The 19,665-nt window shown below is 35.1% G+C and overlaps 1 protein-coding gene across 2 annotated transcripts; it reads left to right on the top strand.

Annotated features, from left to right (window-relative positions):
* The first annotated feature begins 1,788 nt into the window (after window positions 1-1,788).
* On the top strand, window positions 1,789-19,113 carry C1d (C1D nuclear receptor corepressor). 2 transcript variants are annotated; one of them, XM_027934470.2, is made up of 5 exons: window positions 1,789-1,872; window positions 14,101-14,247; window positions 15,018-15,084; window positions 15,401-15,456; window positions 18,251-19,113. In XM_027934470.2, exons 2-5 carry the CDS (start codon window positions 14,110-14,112, stop codon window positions 18,413-18,415), a joined length of 426 nt encoding a protein of 141 aa, XP_027790271.1. In that variant the 5' UTR covers window positions 1,789-1,872; window positions 14,101-14,109; the 3' UTR covers window positions 18,416-19,113. The 2 variants fall into 2 exon arrangements, with proteins under 2 accessions (XP_027790271.1, XP_027790272.1); XM_027934471.2 differs by having other exon boundaries at window positions 1,812-1,904.
* The last annotated feature ends 552 nt before the right edge of the window (window positions 19,114-19,665 follow it).

The raw sequence follows: 19,665 nt of genomic DNA, 5'->3' as shown, positions 1-19,665 counted from the left end.
CAATGACGAACATACAGTGGGGCATACTGGGGTCTGAACACAGGGAAGAAGCCATTTCTGCCCAGTGTGATCTTCTCTAAGAGTCATTTTGCTCTGAAGTTCATTTTTAGGTTGGTCGATCTGTCTGCCAGATCTGCATTATGATCTTAGGCTCTTTTTGCCCAATCCTGCTTCCTCTTTCAGAGATACCCTCCCCTTGCAATTTCTTATACTTTTAATTCTGTTTTAATGTATTCTTGCTGAAGGATCAAAATGACACAAGGGGTGACATTGTGCCTTGAAGTCTCATCATTCCTTTAATACAGGACAAATAGTCAGATTTTTAGTTATTCTGGGTTCAGTCTTCCCTGGTCTCAACAGTCTTTGTGGTGGAGGTTTCGCATCCAAGTGTGATTACAGATTAGTGTTAGAACATGAACTGTTATTTCACCTATAAAAGAAGATGGGTGCAGAAACTGAAAATAATCATTTAGAAGCTTTCATAACAATTTCCCATTTGGTATGACATTTGTGACCAGTGAACTGGTTTTCTTGAACAGTATATAGATTAGTTTGGATGTTGTTGAATTCATATGGTTATCCCTGTTGTATGAACTGTGTATTAGTCATGTGCAGCAGGGCCAAATTCCAGACTGTGTTAATATTTTTTAAATATTTATTTTTTTGTTTTAGGTGGACACAGTATCTTTATTTTACATTTTTTTTTTTATGTGGTGCTGAGGATTGAACCCAGTGCCTCATGCAGGCTAGGTGAGTGCTCTACCACTGAGCCACAACCCCAGCCCGTCTATGTTAATATTTTAAGCTTAGTTTGGTAATAGTGAACCAACAATGTATAATCTGGAGTTGACTTCTTTCACCAACACATAATTTAAAATTAATAACTTTAAATAAAAATTGTTGAAACTGGCAACTAATGGATAATTGATGATGAATTTTGAAAATATGGCATAATTTGTTTCATTTTAGAAAAAAGTTAAGAATTGATATTCTTAGTGCCTTGAAACAGCTTTAAAATCTCTTATTTCTATCAATGTACCTATGTGAGAGATTTTTTTCTATTGTTAATGTGAAAATAGAAAATTTAAAAATACATGGTATCCCCTGCAAACTCTTCAAGAAGCTGTCTTTAATCCAAGTATAGAAAACAAACCAGAAACAAGTTCATTTGGCACTTTAAGAACTTGGCACTTTAATTATTGACACTCCATGATTGTGTAAAGCACTAGGCATTTCATACATGGAATTGCAATTTCATGAGAAACTTTTTGTTGAATTATGAATGTGGAACAATAAAAAGTTACGGATGTCAAATAGTTAAGTTCGAACAATATGTAATTTGGGGAATTATTTTTTTTCTTTGAAATGCAACTTTACATGTACTGAAACGAATAATTAAAAACCTGAGATTGTATTTTGCACATCTTTTTTTTTTTTTTTTTCATTATTCTGGTAACTCATTTTTCCCGTATTTACGAAAGTATCTCTTACCGATGTACTGGAAAAATAAAGAACTCATCCGTCACCACATAAGTGGCTCTGAGGCTAATTTTGAGACAGAGTGCCGTGAAGAACCAGGCCCCGGAACACTTCGGCCAAAGCAAAATTTTTAGTAACTAACATTTCTATCCTCAATTTGTATTTAGACAAATACAAGTCTAGATAAAAGTGCCCGGAGTCCCTCCTCAAAGGAATTTCACGTAGCTGGGCGGAGACACTCGAGAGCCCTGTCTTCCGGAACTGAGTAGAGGGGCGGGGCGTGTAGCGTGAGGTCATCGGAGAACGACGATCGCCCTGCAGGCAGAGCCGGCGCGTTACTGATGTCATCATCGCCCGACAGCGTTCAGAGAGTCTGGAGTGCACGGCTCAGAGGTATTATTCAAAGTTGGGGTTGAGTCTTTTAGGTACGCCTGCGAATGTCTGCTTCTCTGTCCTGGATTACCCTATCGTTTTCTGGCCAGACCGGGAGGATTCGGGTCGGGGCTGCCTCGCCTTCCGGGAATGCGATCTGTCACGGCCGAGCTTTGCGGGTGGCATTCGCAGGACCCCCACTTCCGCTTGTCCTGGGATTCCTTGCCGACTTTTGCTTATCGTAGCCCCTCACTTTCCTCTCTGGTTCCGTTTTCTTTTCCCCCTTCGCTCGTTAACTCTGCCTTTCAAATATCGGAAGGCAAGAAATAAAAATATATGGCTTCCAAGTGAATTTTCAGCGAGAAGGGCCAAAGTGGAAAGTGTAGGGGAGTAACTTTCCTATATTACCTTCGTTTATCAATCGCATTCATGATTGCAGATTGCCTGCCGCTGTTAGATCAGCCCATCTGAATAATGGGCTAATTTCACTTTTCAGCTGAAATCCGTAGTGAATAATTACAAAGCAGTTTTCTTTTTCAGTGTGAGTCAAACTTCTGTTAGCAAATAACTTACGTGTCTTTATGTTTGTTGACTGCAATTAAATTTTGGCTTGATAAAGATGTTTCTATCCGAATAAGATGATTTTGGTTCGTTTATTCACCTATTTGGACTTTTTAATAGTAGACTGAACCAAGACTTAAACCATGTTTTTGATTCAGAAATAATAGGTTTTATCCATTGAAGTTCAGCGAATAGTTTGTGGCTTGTGGAAATGATAGAATTCATTTTTTTGTTGGAATATAAAATGACAAAGTGTGAATCATGGATTATCAAAATAATCTGAATAGCTGCTTTCAAATTGCCTCACAAATCAGAGGCATATACTTTTTTTTATTAACAGCTTTTAACTTTTCATATGGCTCTTCATGTATATTATCTCATCTATTTCCAAACATTTGATTCTTTAAATATGACTCTAAATAGTCCACATTGGATTAGGGTTTTTGATCATTTTCAGTTTAATAAAATAATACCAACTATTACTAGCAAATGTTTTGAGTGTTAACTGAACCAAGTACTGTTTTAATAGCATACCTATATTATTCATTCAATTTGCACAAGAACCCTGTATAGTATTATTGTTAATTTAGAGAAGAGATGATTGTAATAAACAAGTTTCATGTATTTTCAAAGGTAATTTTGTTGCTTTGTGTTTATAATTTTGAAAACTCTTTAAATTACATTGAAAAGAAGTAAATTGCTTCCAATCTGATGTAATTACTTATCTCTATTTTGAGCAACCTCCTTGTAACTTATATATTTTTTATTATAAAACTTTGGGACATATTTGTTTTTAGAATTTATTTATTAGAAAAGGAAGAATCTTTTATTTTCTCATGGATTGTATTGTATTCATGAAGGAGAATTACAGATGACACTAACATAGACTCAGTTTGTCCAAGACAGCAATATTTATTGAGAACTTGTATGTACATTTCACTATTATTTTCTAAGATAATATAGTATTTAAAAGAACATCTGAAAATGTTTCTCTAGTTCTAAAAAACAATGATATGTATGTTGAATTTTTTTCTCTTAGTTCATAACTGTGTATAACTCTACTTGGTATAGAGATGGAAACAGTCCCCAAATGTACAGTATGACATTTTTTCTTTTGGGTTCATGTAGTAACTTCCTAATAGCTGTAGGTCCAAACTACAATCTGATAAGATTCTCTAAAAGTTGGTTCCAGTTTACTTTGATTGGTTTTAATCCATAGAAACTGCTTTGGAGTTTGAATTTTAACCTCTTTCTGAGTTAGTGATCTATGATGCTGGGTAGCAGTAAGATAGTTCCCAGTCAGCCACATGATCATGAGGGTAAACAACTGATACTCCACAGTGAACTGTATTCAATGAATTATGTAAGATATGCAGCATTTTATTATAACAGAGGCATAGTGTTAGAAGATTTTGCCCAATTGAAAGCTAGGTAAGTGTTCTGAGTATTTTAAGGTAGGCAAGGCTAAGCTATGTTTGGTAGGTTAGATATATTAAATACATTTTCAACTTGTTATTTTTAACTTAAAATGGGTTTATTGGTATATAACCCCATTGTTAGCTGAGGAGTATCTGTAGTTATTAAGTACCTAGTATCTGTAGTTGGTAAATGTCTATATGTGACAAGATTAGTGATATGGAGGTAACAAATTTGATTCAAAATCCTGCCTTGAAGAAAGAGCCTAGCAAGTAAACAACAAATGAGAAGTTCTGAGCAAAGGAACAATGTGATCCTGACTTAAGTTTTAATAGGATCACACTGATTGCTGTGCTAAGAATAGCTTATTGGATGATGGGGTAGATGAAAACCAGGAGACTAATTAGGGAGATGTTGTAATAATTCAGATGAGATGATAGCATCTTAACTAGATGGAAAGAAGTTAAGGGGTAAATAGCAGTACAATTTTGGATGCATTTTGTATATGAAGCCAACAGAATTTGCTTACATATTGAATGTGGTTTGTGAGAACAACATAATTGTCAGTTTTGAGCCTGAGCCACTAGAAGAGTGGAATTGCCTTTTACTGAGATGTGGAAAACTGTGGGAAGGGCAGGCTTGTGGGAGAAGATTAGGAGTTCAGTTATGACATGTTCAGTTTGAGATATGTTAGTCATCCAAGTGGAGATGTTGAGTAGGCAGTTGGATATATGGAGTCTGGAGTTCAGGGGGAGTGGTCGTTGCTCCAAACAAACATTTGGGAGTTGTCATTGAACAGATGGTATTTAAAGTTGTGACTTTGGCACTAGTCATTAAAGCAGTGAATGTAGATAGAAAAGAGAAGCAGCAGCTGAGCCCTCAGGTGTTTAGAATTTTCCTATTAGGAAGGTGAGGAAGAACCAGCAGGAGGCAGACTGGACAGCCAGCAAGGGAAAAGGACAATTTTGAGTCAGGTATCGTGGAATTCAGGGTGGAATAATGTGTTCAATTTTGTCAGATGCATCTGATGGATCAGGTAAAATGAGGATTGACACCTTTGGATTTATCGAGATACATGTGGAATATTACTGATGGGTATGTGATATGTGATAACTCTTAAGTCTGGAGAAGCAGTCACACACCAGCATATAACTATATTATGGGTGTATTCAGAGAACCTTGAGAGTGAAGCTGAGGAACAGATTACTTTTATTTGGGAGATATGGAAGTCTTCTTACAGAGGAAGGGGCATTTGATGTGGATAATAAGTTTGTTTAGGGCCTCCCCCCCCCCCCCCAAATGAGTAGAGGTATGGGGAGGACTTTTCCAAGTAGAGGGAAAGGACTGTGAAACGACTTCCCTTCTTTCTCTTTCTTCACAGCCACACCTACCCGTCAGCTATTTTATGCTTTGGCAAGTCTTCTTTATATCTACTAGCCAATTCCCGGTTTTGGGTAACCTTGTAGCTCCAGGCCTACTAGGTAACTTGTGGGGATTTTAGTTATGTAGTTAATGACAGGAAAGAAGTTGAGTGTGATATTAGGGGGTGCGGGAAAGATGGGAATCCAGGCTGGAAGTGTGAGAGGGATAGACTTTGAAGGACCTTCTGTGTTGTGTAAAATAAGATTTTTTTCCCCCTAAAAGAATAAGGAATCATTGTAGTGATTTGTGAGGGATGCTTGTCCATTGGATTTCGATTCCATTCCACTGAACTTTACCACTTATTAGTCCTGTGACCTAAGTCCCTGTGGTGTTGTCAATAAAGTGCGGCTATTATCTGTTCCCATTTATAGAGTTGTCATGAAGACTCCCCCCTCTACTGTTTTTGTCCACTTCACTGTCATTCAGAATACTTTTTTTCTTCTTCATTTTTAAGAGTACTTTCTTAAAAGAAGTACTCAGTCTACCCTCAGATTAGGTCCCATGCATTAGTTTATAGCCTCAAGGCACCATTCATTTCATGTCATTGTTGTAATTTTATATTTCTGTGATTATTTGATTAATGTTTATCATCTGTACTAAATGTAAGCCTAGTGCAGGCAAGTTTTTGTTCTGTTATGGTTTAGATATGAGATTTTCCCCAAAAGCTCATGTGTGAGACAGTGCAAGGAAGTTTAGAGGTGAAATGATTGGGTTATGAAAGCTTAATCAGTGCACTAATCCACTTGAATGAATTAACTGGGTGGTAACTGTAGGCAGGCAAGGTGTGACTTAAGAAGGTGGGTAATTTGGGGCATGCCTTTGGGGTACATGTTTTGTTCCTGGTGAGTAGAACAGTCTGTTTTCTGATTGCTTTGTCCTGGGCTGCTTTTCTGCCCTGATGTTCTGTCTCAACTCGGCACAAAACAATGGAGTAGGCCATCTGTGGACTGAGAACTCTGAAATTGTGAGCGCAAAATAAACTTTTCTTCCTCTAAAATTGTTCTTGTTACAGCAATGAAAAAACTGACTAAAACATATTCCAAGTTTCAGGACAATATGTCATCAATACTAAATAAATATCTATTGAATAAGTAAGTCCTTAATGTCTGGCAGGTGGTAAATGCTCAGTGGATGTTATTCATTTACAAGGCATTGTGCATTGTGTGCAGATGAAGGAGTCAAGGATCAATAAAAGAATTGCCGGGTAACTGAGAGGTGAAACCAGTGGTGGTTGGGTAGCATTAATTTGTGTTCTTTTGTGAGTTTCTTTAGGGATGTTCAGTAGGCCCAGAGCTAAAATGGTTACCAGGACTAAGAAGTAGCTAACAAGGCCAGAGAAATGTTAAAGACTTCCAGAAGTAACTTGGAAATAGCTGACTGGGAGGAAGGGAGCCAGAAGAGGCTTTTGTACCCTGGGAATAGAGAGAATATGGCCTTTTGGTGGCTAGAAAATTTAGATGTAAGGAAGTGAATACATTCATATGGTTCTTTGAATATAATAGAACTGAAGTGTATGGGTTTCATTTAGCTGCTAAGTAGTGGGAAATGACACTTTATCTGGCCTATTGGGGAATAAGGTAAATTTCAAAATTTAAGATAATTGAAGTTTTCATTTGTAAACATGTAATTATGTTACTCAATTCATTTAAAAATCAGTTCAGAGAATGTAATATAATATGCTCTTGTGCTCATACATACAGTCATCCTGTGTGTGTGAGAGGCCCTGGGGAGTACATCACTATGACACAGCCTACTCAAGGAGCTTGTAGTCAAACGGAAAGTCAAGTAAATAAATAAACAGACATTATAAGATAGCGTTTTAATTGACATGACAGCTTGTAGGTGTGTTTATCCATATAGAGAGAATGGAAAGAGGGCACTCAGGAATCTTCATTGGCTAAAGTGAAACCGTATCTTCAAAGAGAAGCAGGATTTGAACAAAGTGGAATTGCAAGGGCATTTCAGTACAGAGAACCACCTGGTGAAAGTTTAGAGAGAGAATATGGTGCATTTGGAAAGCTGCCATCAAGTCTTCAGTTAGAGGATTGGAGGAGGACAAAAATGAGGTTAGACATGCAAGGGCCACTTTATAATGACCTAGTATCCATGCTTAGGGATTTGGAATTATCTTCTAGATCGTGGGGAACTATTGCAGAATTTTAGGCAGGGGAGTACCATGATAGGACTATTTTTGCAGAAAAATCATGTTTTGTAATATTCTGAAATTGAGAGTGGGGAAAAATTGGCAGTAGGGAGACTACTCAAAGGCTATTGAAAAGCTAGTCAGTGAGAATGTAGGAAAGTCTATGGTGTAGGGACATTAAGAAAGCCATAATGACAGAAATGGTTGAATTTGGGGCCTGAGAGTCAGGAGTGACTTGGGGGTTTTTGCCTGGGCTGACACTCAGAATAGAGGGGAGGAGGTAGCTGATGATGTCAGTTTCAGATGTGGTGCTATGCCCCCTTATTTTTCTCCTGTGGGTACTTGGTTTCTCTAATCAGTGAGAGGAGGGGCAGAAGAGTGACAGTATGTCCTGTAGGGATACCAGCTGCTGGGCACTGTGTCCCCCCACACCCTCTTCTCCTTATTCTCAGCCAGATCTTACTGAGCACATTTTCTCATGTTCTCTCCATCTCTGTCTGTCCTTGCAGGAAGAATAGGTAGAAGGGCGAGGAGGACAAAGGCAGATGAGTTCTTCCTCCTTTTTGGAAGTTTTCCTGTGCACAGCCTTAGGCCCTTCTGTGAGGAGTAACTAAGTTAAGGTGTATGGAGTGCTGAGAATAGGGCCTGGCAAGTGGTGCTTTTCAAGCTATTGCTGGATCCTAAGGTCATTGCTTGATCCTAGGGTCAGAGTTGCACAGTGAGGTGTTCCTGCACTTTCCCTGCAGAAGTAATAGATAAATCAGTAGAACTGGGAAGAATTTCTGATATAGAAGAGGCTTTATTTTAAGCCTGCCTTGCCTTTAGTTAGGAACAAAGCAAGTGGTTTAGTGTAATGAGGGCAGTTATTCTTATTGCCTTGCTCTCAGTGTTCACCCTAACCCATTTTAACAATAAAAAGCTGCTTATTGGTGCTTAGGGATGGGGAATAATAGCAGAAAATATCCCCACAATGTTCTGGAGGGGCAAACTATTTTCTAATAGGAAAATTGGATGAAAAAAGTCACATTTAAATAAAGATCTTTTGTGATTTAAAAAAAATACTTGTATTTATTAAAAATCAGATATTTTATAAAATATACCTTTATTTAAATTTGGTGGTTGTTTATTTTATGTTACAAATTAAAAATTTTTTGAAAAAAAATTAAGCAAGAATTAAATGAGTCCGCTTTGATCCTATTTCCTAATCCCTGCCCCTTCTCAAAGGGTTAAGTATCTATTTCCTTTATAGATCTCCTTCCAAACCCTTTTTTATGTATATGCAAGTACAGATTTAAAAAAAACCCTGAAGACATATTTTAGGCACATTTTTGGTTATTTATAATGTTCCATGACTTTTTTCACTTCTCATTGGGTGTCATTGCACATAGACTTCTTTAATTTTAATGGTCATATAGTATTCCCATGGACCGATGGATGTTACTGTAATTCGTTTAACCATTTCCTTATCAATAAAAATTTAGGTTGTTTCTAGTGTTTTTGTTGTAGTTTATTTGCATTCAACAAATTTTATTGTTTATTGACTACCAGGCAGTGCTTGTGAATAAAATGCAAATTCCTGCTCTCATTATTAATTCCTTCTTTTGGTGGTAGACAGATAATAAATTAATAAAAATTTGATGGATGTCAGATGCTGTTAAGTAACATAAGGGGTGGAAGGAGTTGGGGAGTGAGGTGAGGGGAGTGCATTTTTAAATGGGGTGGACAGGAAAGATTCACCACTAGGTGACATTTGAGCAGAGGTCTGGTGAAGGTGGTGTAATGAGCTCTGGAGCTGTTGGTCAGGGAGGAGGAGAGGAAGGCAGCATTCTAGGAAAGGGAGAAGTACAAAGGTCTTGAGGTAGACACATTTCCTGATGCCAAGTGAGGAAGAGCAGTGGGGCTGTTGTGGCTGGAATGAAATGAGCAAGGGGAGAATGGGAGGGGATGAAGTCACAGAAGATGAGCATTGTGTTTGGACCTCTTTTTACACTATAAGTATTTTGTCTTTTATTCTGAATGAGGTGGCAAGCCTTTGGAAATTTCTGAGTAGAGACGTGGCTTTTTCTGCTTTTGAATGGTCACTCTCCTTTCTTGATAAGAGACTGTTTTTCCTAGCTGCAAAGAGGCCATTCAGGTGGCTTTTGCAACAGTCCAGGTAAGACATGAGGGTGGTTTGCACCAGGGTGGTAGCAGTGCAGTGGTAGGAAGGGATTTGATTCTGACTTGATATGTGTTAAAGATGAGGTGAGAATAAACAAGCAGGGATCTCTGAAATTTTGGGTCTAAACTGTTAGAAAGTTGGGCCTCAACAATTGAAAAAATTGTCTTGAAATGAGATGGGGAAGACTGTCATAGACAAGATTATGAATTTGGTATTGAGCCTGTTAAAATTGAGAATTTATTAGCTATCCAATCAGAAATGAAGTAAGCAGTTGGAAATGTAAATTTAGAGTTCTGAGGAAAGATCAGGGCTGGAGACAAACCTGGGAGTTCTCAGTTAATTGATGCAATTTAAATCTCTTAGCTCACCTAGGAATAAGTTTGATAGAGAAGAAAAGAGGCAAGGACAGTCTTTGGGCACTTCAAGGTTAAGAGGCTGAGGGCAAGAGAAGAATGCATTAGAGAGACCAAATAACCAGCCAGCGAAGTGGAGGAGCAACCAAGAAAATGTGATGTTCTAGAAACCAGGTGGAGGGAGATGATGTCAAATGATGAGAACTGAGAGTTGGATGTTGAGTTTAACAGTGTGGCAGTACGAGTGACCTTGAAGAGCAATTGCTAGGAAAAAAGTAGGGAGTCTATTTGGAGGGGATGAGAGAAAGAAAGGAGAAAATAAGAGACTGTTAACATAAGCAACCCATTTGAGGAGTGTTTTCTAAAAGGGAGAAAGGAAATGGGGCTGTAGCTAGAGGGTGTGTTAGTCAGCTGTGACAAAATACCGAAGATGATCAACTTGTAAGGAGGAGACCTTTATTTTGGCTCACAGTTTCAGAAGTTTCAGCTCATGGTTACTTTGCTCTAAAGCTTTTGGGCCTGTGATGAGTCTGAATATTATAGTGGGAAGTAACAGAGCAAAGTTGTCACTTCATGGTGGCCAAGAAGAGAGGGAAGGAGGGGCTGGTGTCCCAATACTCCTCTTAAGGGCATGCCATGCTCATGACCTGACTAGGCCTTATCTCCTAAAGGTTTCACCACCTCACAGAAGTGCCATAGGCTCGGGTCCAAGCCTTCTAGCCTATAGGCCTTTGGGGGACATTTAAGATTGAAGCCATGACAGAGAAAGACATAAGTCAAGGTGTTTCTTGTCTTTGATGGAAAAATAAAATATTTTCAGCTTATGGGTAATGATCTAGCAAAGGGAAAAACTGATGCAAGAGAGTGGGAAAAATTCAGAGAAGAGTTTGAAGCCGATTTTAATACATTCACGTACATATTTATAAGGATTTCTGTAGGCGAGATGCTTAAAAGGATTTCCTGAGTCAAAGGGCAAGTGTACTAAAAATGCTCTACTAATTTACATTCTGCCTAGCATTGAACATTCCTTATTTTTAAAGTTATTGCCAACCTAGTAAGTGATGATAATCTGTCTAATCCTTTTTTATATTTTGGCAAGTATTTTCTCCTGGCTGTCTTTGGCCTTTTAATTTTGCTTATAGTATTCTTTTTACCATGTAGACTATTTTTCTTTCAGTTTTTATGTATTTAAGGCTGTCAGCCATTTCCTTTTAAAATATTTGAGTTTCATTTGGATGATATAAATAATTTTCCTTCTTTTTAAAAATTTTGAGCCACAGTCTTACTAAGTTGTCTAGGCTGGCCTAAAATTTGTGATTCTCCTGCCTCAGCCTCCCAAATATGATATTTTGTATAATCTTCTAATATGGTTATACATTTACATTTTTAATTCATCTTGAGTTTCTTTTTTGGATATTATGAAATAGGCATTTAAATTTTCCATTTCTTTTCTATATTCTTAAACAGTTAAATTCCATAAGAATAATTGCTTCCTAAAGGTCCTCTAGGTCTGGAGCCTTTCCAGAGAGTAGGTCTTTCACTACTTTGTACTTTTTTCCCTATAGTTAATGGTCTAAATACTTTCTTCTGGTTTTGGTAATTGATTTTTTTCCCTCCAGAACATCATTCTTTTTATTTATATTTTCAAATTTATTGGTTTCAAATTGTAGAGGAAATGCTAATGAGTCTTTATTTTAATTTAATTTTATTTTTTTATTGGTTGTTTAAAACATTACAAAAAAGCTCTTGACATATCATATTTCATACATTAGATTCAAGTGGGTTATGAACTCCCATTTTTAACCCAAATACAGATTGCAGAATCACATCGGTTACACATCCACATTTTTACATAATGCCCTATTAGTAACTGTTCCTGGGAAAGCTGGGAATGGAACCACCATTTGACCCAGCTATTGCCCTTCTCGGACTATTCCCTGAAGACCTTAAAAGAGCGTACTACAGGGATACTGCCACATCGATGTTCATAGCAGCACAATTCACAATAGCTAGACTGTGGAACCAACCCAGATGCCCTTCAGTAGATGAATGGATAAAAAAAATGTGGCATTTATACACCATGGAGTATTACGCAGCACTAAAAAATGACAAAATCATGGAATTTGCAGGGAAATGGATGGCACTAGAGCAGATTATGCTTAGTGAAGCTAGCCAATCCCTAAAAAACAAATACCAAATGTCTTCTTTGATATAGTGAGAGCAACTAAGAACAGAGCAGGGAGGAAGAGCAGGAAGAAAAGATTAACGTTAAACAGAGACATGAGGTGGGAGGGAAAGGGAGAGAAAGGGAAATTGCATGGAAATGGAGGGAGACCCTCATTGTTATAGTAGAGGATAGGAAAGGTAGCTAATGAGTCTTCTCTGCATGTGCAGTAGATCCCTGTACTTTCACTTTCATGCAGGTGAGGAGTGCTGGAGCTACCCTTTGGTTTAGCTGTTTTCAGCCCTTATGGTCCTTAGGGGTTATTCCTAGATTCTCATTCTGATTTTTTTTGAGAAGTTCCTTGGCTCTGTTTCCTATCAGTTTGATCTTACCTGCTCTGCTTACAGAATTTCTGCTGTTGAGGTCTGTTGATGTGTATGTGACCTTCTTAGTTTCCAATGTTTTTATTTTTATATATTTTAATTTTTATATATTTTAATTTTTTTCTGTCATTTTGGAGGGATTTCATGAGGGATGAAAGGTCAGTGCATATTTTCATTTAACCTTTTGGGATAAGAAGTCACAGTTCTTTGCTGTATGGTTTTATTTTTATTGTAGTCATTTGTTTAGTTGCTGGTTGAACAGTAGTTGGATAGTAACTTCACAGCTCAAGTAGTGACAGGTGATTTCATTTTTTTTTTTTTTTTTTAATGAAACCAGAAGTCTTGGTGGAATATATTCATTGAGAAGAAATGTTAATTTATTATGACTAAATATTCAAGTAGTACTTTTGAAACCTAAAAGACATAGCATAACATTTAGAACTATAAGGTGCCTTATAAAGGTCATTAGACCAACTGCCTTGTTTTATGGATGAGGAATTTGAGGCCCAGAGAGAGTCAGCGATTTATCTAAGGTGACAAAGTCAGTGATCAAGCAAGGTGGAAAACCCAGTCTCATTACTTCCATTCTGCTGGGCTCTTTGCTACTATTCACTTTATTGCTGTTCTCTTTAGCCATGTAATAAGAATTTTTGTAACCTAAAGATGTTACACATGACTTGGAGTTGCTTCTGGAATTTGGTCTTAGGTACTTCATTTAATACATTGTGTGGATTTCACTTTTTCTCACATAAATATTAATTATTGTGATTTAAGTATGAATTTTCAAAGAATGGACTGTTAGGGTATGCTCTACTCTAAGTGAAAACCATATAGTTTATTTTTTCTTCAAGTTTATTATCTGCTTATAGACTTTATGAGATTTATGGACTTTGTGAATTTCTTATTAATATTTTAAAGAAGCTCAAGGAATATAAATATAGGCTTGAGAAATAATTTTGGTGATAAATGATCAGTGTTTTTCAGACCTAAAATGTCTAATTTTTTAGTTTAATATAACATCCTGCTAGATCACCACTTAAATTTAGAAAGGCTAAGATATGTAAGCTTTTCAAAGAAAAGTACTTTGCTTATTTTTTCAGCAGGCATTAGGAGATGTATTTTGTAAATTTCATTGCTTTTCTTGGTCTTTACTAAACTTCAACAGAAAATTTTTAAAATGTAGAATTTTGATTATTGATATCTCATATTTGTAATCAAGTTTTTTTTAAAGAGAGAGAAAATTTTTTAATATTTATTTTTCTTTAGTTTTCGGCAGACACAACATCTTTATTTTATTTTATGTGGTGCTGAGGATCGAACCCAGCGCTACGCGCATGCCAGGCGAGCGCGCTACCGCTTTAGCCATATCCCCAGCCCCTGTAATCAATTTTTTAAAAGTATTGAACATTTGATATGTGTAGCATTAGTGGACAAAAGTGGGTTATTTTCTTTTTGTCCTCCCAAGCAGTTTAAGAAGGGAAGCTGGAATAAAGTTGCTCTAGAATTGCATTCTGAGAATATTTGTTTAATTAACTGCTTTTTTTAATCTTTTAGTGCTTTTGAAATAAATGAAATTTTTATTTTTTGGCAAACTAAAGAACAAGCTCTGTTTCCATTATGAACTCTCAGAACTAATTTTTTTCCAGTTGGTCATAATGGCAGATGAAGAAATTAATGAAGACTATCCGGTAGAAATTCATGAGTATTTGTCAGCGTTTGAGAATTCCATTGGTGCTGTGGATGAGATGCTGAAGACCATGATGTCTGTTTCTAGAAATGAGTTGTTGCAGAAGGTATTTTAAGAATGTAATTCCTAAAAGTGAGTTTCATAAGACAGAACTTTGTCTTATGAAACATATGTAAGAAACAACAAACAGATTAGTGAGTTTTGCTTCTTTTTCCTTTGATTTCAATTTTTTAAGTGTTTGGTATTTTGGGGGGGGGGGGGGAGAACAATAAAACTCCAGCCTTAGGAAATACTTCCTAACTATATTTTCATGTTGATTTGGTTTTCAAAAACAAGGAGCACTTACAGCATCCTTTTTGACAGACTCTATTTTTGACCTTTTAAGTATTACAATGATGTTATCAGGGTTTCTGGAAACTCTGTAGGACAAAAAGAGTAAATTGACTTTGACAGTCTAAAACAAATCTCATTATGTTTCTTCTCTTTGGTATTGCTTAAGCATGTTAGCCTGCTTCTTATACATAGATGCACCATGTACAGTGTTTATATTGAAAAATTGCTTTTGACATACAAGTCCAGATGATAACTTCTGAAATTAAAATAATTCAGAAGAATTTTTCTTGGATTATATTCATTCCTTGTTTAACTAAAGATGATACTCTGAAGTGAAAATTTGTGGGCAAAAATCACTGGTTAAGAAAATTTCTTTTTGTAAATTATGTCCAGATCATATGGTTATTGCATTATAGGAAGTAAAAAAAAAAAAAAAGCATATTTCTTTGATATATTGTGCTTGGTGAAAGTTTGAAATGTTATCTGATGGTATTCAAAGTTTGTGTATTTATTCTTTCTTTTTTTTGCTCTCTTTTTTATTAGTTGGACCCGCTTGAACAAGCGAAAGTGGATTTAGTTTCTGCGTACACATTAAATTCAATGTTTTGGGGTATGTATACTACATTGGAGTTAATTAGAAAGCAAATATATATTGTGTTAAAGATGATTTATTTTTTAAATGATAGCAAAATATATGTTTATACTGTATAGTGATTTTAATAGTCAGATTTAATTTTTAAAAATCAGAATACTGGGTTTCTATGAGCCACACATAAATTTAATACTACATAGAGGATGAATAATTTAAAATTTAATCAACCATCCAAGTTGCTGTCCTTTTTTTGTGAATAATTGGGATTTCTTTAGTTGGGGTGCTCTTATTAATGCATAACACCAATTTATTCCATGAAATCTTTCTCTTATAGTTTATTTGGCAACTCAAGGAGTGAATCCTAAGGAACATCCAGTAAAGCAGGAACTGGTAAGTTTTCAGTTAATTTATTTTCATTTTATATATGTATTGTTGTGTTTCTGAAGTTTCAGTTATACTATCTTTATCATACTAATCATGGAGAACAAAATTAGAGTCAAAATTATCATAGTGAGTCAGATCTTACACGTCTTTATTTTTTCTTTCTCTTACCTTTGTCAGAGAATTGGTGTTCCATATATTATATAAATCTCTGGATGGGAAAATGTTAGGGTTCTAGTAATTATTTATAACTTTCATATTATTTTTCCTATAAATTCTTAAAATCCTGTTCATCTCTAGGGCTACTTTTTTTTTTTTTTTTAACTCTTACACAATTCTTAAAAGTATATTCTAGTTGATTTACTAGCAAAGACGGGAAAGTTTCTCCCCCACCTTTTCAATTCCTCCATTAATTCATTTTCTCAGCAGTAAAGAATCCAGTTCAGCAACAAAGCTAAAAGCTTTTTTGGCACCAGCTGTATGTGTACTGTCCAGTAATTCTGCATTAGTGACATATTTACAACCTGTAATAAATCTTCTAGGTTTGTCTTTGTATTCCATTTAGATGTATAAGTATAGTATATAAGGTCTGATATCTTGGAGTTTTTGCTGACTTCAAATATTAAATCAAATCATTCAATTTGAAGGGAAAAATTAGAAATCAGACTTATGGTTTCCTTGACTTGGCTTTATGAATAAGAATATTAATAAATTTATTTTTTGTGTTTGTAAAACATAAAGTAGATATATATATATATTTATATATATGAAATATACTTGACTTTATATTCTTGTTCTTAAGTCTTATGGTAATTGATATGTATGTTATTTACAACTTAGTGAAGCACTTGGTCATTTATTTATTTATTTTTTTAAAGTGTATACCAGACTTGTCTTCATTTTTTTAATGTGTGGACTAAGGCATTTTCTTCTTTTAAATTCCTTGAAGTAAAAATAAATTTATCTTAAAATTCAGCAATCGTGAAAAATATTTAAAGCAGAAGCAATATAATATGCAGATTTTGGTTTGACCAATGATACTGGTTTTAAACCTTAAGAAACATAGGTTGTATCATCTGTTTTCCACTTTCTAATACAGACTTTACATTTATAAAATATCTTTTTTTCCTTTTAATGCAAAATTATTTAGAGTACTCTTTGTAAAAGGATGGGATCATTTGTCTTCTGCCTCAGAAACCACTGTGTAGAGAGTACATTAATATTCTGAACAGAGTTGGCAAATAAAAAGCATACAAAAACCAATTCCTCTTTTCTGACCTTGTTACAGACATTACTAACTGATCACAGAGTTAGTGTTTTGCTGTATATATCATAAATGGGGAAAGGGTTTGAAAATTAATCACTTTATTCATTCAACACATATTTGAATCCTGCTGGGAGCCAGGCATTATTTCCAAGTGAGATGATTCCTCATTGAACTAAACTGAGAAGTGTGGCAGACACCATACTGTATGAGATGGAGGGGGACAAACAATAAACACAATAAAATAAATAATAAATGTATATGACTGTAGTATCTTAAGAAGTTTTATGTGTTATGGGAAAAAAAGGAAAATATGAGCAGGGAAAGGAGGCTTAGAGTTCTTGGGTAGGATTACAGTTTTAAATGGAGAAGTCAGGGCCTCATTGCCAAGGTTAACAGTTGAGCAGAGAAGAAGAGAGGAAGTGGCTGTGTGGATATTTGAGAAAGATCATTTTAGGCGGTGGAATAAACAGGGTGAAGGCCCCAAGGCAGGGCTGGGTTGTGGGTATGCTGCCCTTGGTGTCTACTATTGTAAGACTGTGACTTTTATCAGAGAAATAGGGAGCTAGTAGAGGATTCTGAGCTGAGTTTCTAGCCTTTTACAGCGAAAAAATGTAAGGTTCTACATTTTTCTTTGTATGTTTATGTAACTGTTTTGATTATTTTAGTGAAGCAGTGATCAATCATTTAATATGCTATTTTATGACTGTCATCAACTTTATTTCTCCATTTGAAGTATAGGATAGCCATTTATGCTGATTAATGGTCTCAGAAGATTCAAAGTGGCCCAGTAACGTATTATGTTTCTCACCTTGTAAAGTCTGATTAGAACCGTATATTTTATTAGAAAATTTCATGCACTTATCAATCAAAATCATGAAATTGAATAAAAGAGCTCGTATTTTCTTTCTTCCTATTTTAATTGACACTGGACAGTAATAAAAAATAAATGGCTAAATACTGCCTCATCTATTTTCTGTTTAGAAAAACCAAAGGAGAATTTCGTTTGTATGTTACAAATATATGGGAACTCAGATTTTAGATTTTAGACTTTAGATACAAAACAGTTACTATGTACGTTTAATTTAATACTAATTTGAAAAATTTATAACTACATATGAACAATTCAGTGTGTTAGTAGTGGTGTGTATGGTTCTTTCTCTTTGAAAACACTCAGAACACTTCTGAAATGACTTTTTTTTTTTTTTTTAATTTTTTTATTTTATTTATTTTTTTTATTGTTGGCTGTTCAAAACATTACATAGTTCTTGATATATCATATTTCACACTTTGATTCAAGTGGGTTATGAGTTCCCATTTTTACCCCATATGACTTTTTAATGTCTGTCTTTTTCATAGACTGTGAACTCCAGAAAGCATGGAGCATGTTTATCCTGTTCACTTGCATTTGCTAGCACCATGCATTAATAGGCAATAAATACCTATCTGTTGAATTTAACTGAGGGTATAGCATGATAAAACTTGGTGGTGGTGAACAGCTCAGTAAATCCATTGCCTTTTTTTCTTTTTGTTTCTAAGGAAAGAATCAGAGTATACATGAACAGAGTCAAGGAAATAACAGACAAGAAAAAGGCCGGGAAGCTGGACAGAGGTGCAGCTTCAAGATTTGTAAAAAATGCCCTCTGGGAACCAAAACCTAAAAATGCATCAAAAGTTGCCAATAAAGGAAAAAATAAAAATTAAATTTTTAATTTTGATGTACACATATACAAAAAGTACATCATTTTTATTGTTTCACAAAATACATGATTATGTGGCAATGTAAGATTTAAATGTATTCCTTTTTAAATTCACATATAAATTTAAACTTTAAATTTGTAATGCTAAATACATTTATCCCCCAAAAGATTAAGTTGTCTTTATTGATTTTCCTGTAGAGCACCATGAAGTTTTTAACATTGTTATATATATTTTATATTTAAAGTTTACCATCTCTTTTGATGAGATACTTATTTCTTTATGTTGCTCAATCTTGAAAATATCCCTTTATAAGCAACTGTGAAATTTAAGTTAAATGTTCTTTGTAAACATTTGTACTATTTTAAATGAATAATGACCTATGAAGTATGTATCTGTAGGCTGAAGTTATAAGTCCATCTGTTTTCATTATATGATATTAAGAATGAAATGTCTTAAAGGTATACTTTTGTGTGTGTGTGTTCTTAATTCATCATGTTTTCATGATTTTAGGAATTATTGCTTTTTTGATATTCAAAGAGTGAAATTAAACTAAGGTCGTACTTTAATTCTTGGCTTGTTGCCTCTATGTCCCATTTAAAATAAAATACATTCTAATTAACTCTAGGTGGAAAATAAGGTTGTATGTTGATGGCTGAATTTTGGCCTGATGGTTGTATAATAAAGGTTGTCAATGGTGTGTAGTCGACCTGGTTATTTTTCTCATTTGAGTAAATATGCCCTCCAAATTAGGAAGATAGGTTTTAGAATTCATTCTTCGGTTCTCCTGATCTAATTATTTCAGATTATTTGATTACATGTGGCTAAGGCAGCATTAAGTATATACAAGTGTTTTGGAACAACTTTCTTTGTTACATAATGGCACTTAAGCAGAGGAGAAATCCAAAGGAGATTACACTATGTTCATGTTCTGATTTATTTTTCTGATATATTTGTTACAGAGAATTCTACATACTAAACCTCTTTTGAATGTCTACGCCCATGAATTTTAATTATATGCCCTTAATGCTTTCATTCTTTGAGTCCACATCATTATGTGCAGGATTGCCAAGTCTAGTAAAGTACTTTAATTTTTGAAAAAAAGGAGTTGTTAAAATTTTCTGTGTGATTAATTCTCTATAAGTAATCTTGAATAAATGGATTTCTTGATTTATGGTAGCAGATATTGGAAATGGTCTTAAAATATAATGGATTTTGTGAAGAATGTTGAACTCTTTCTGTGATCCACAAAGAAG

This window comes from Marmota flaviventris, chromosome 14, assembly GCF_047511675.1.
Source record: "Marmota flaviventris isolate mMarFla1 chromosome 14, mMarFla1.hap1, whole genome shotgun sequence".
Taxonomy (NCBI): domain Eukaryota; kingdom Metazoa; phylum Chordata; class Mammalia; order Rodentia; family Sciuridae; genus Marmota; species Marmota flaviventris.
Note: the sequence above shows the minus strand (reverse complement) of the source record. Positions and strands in the feature narration are given on the sequence as shown.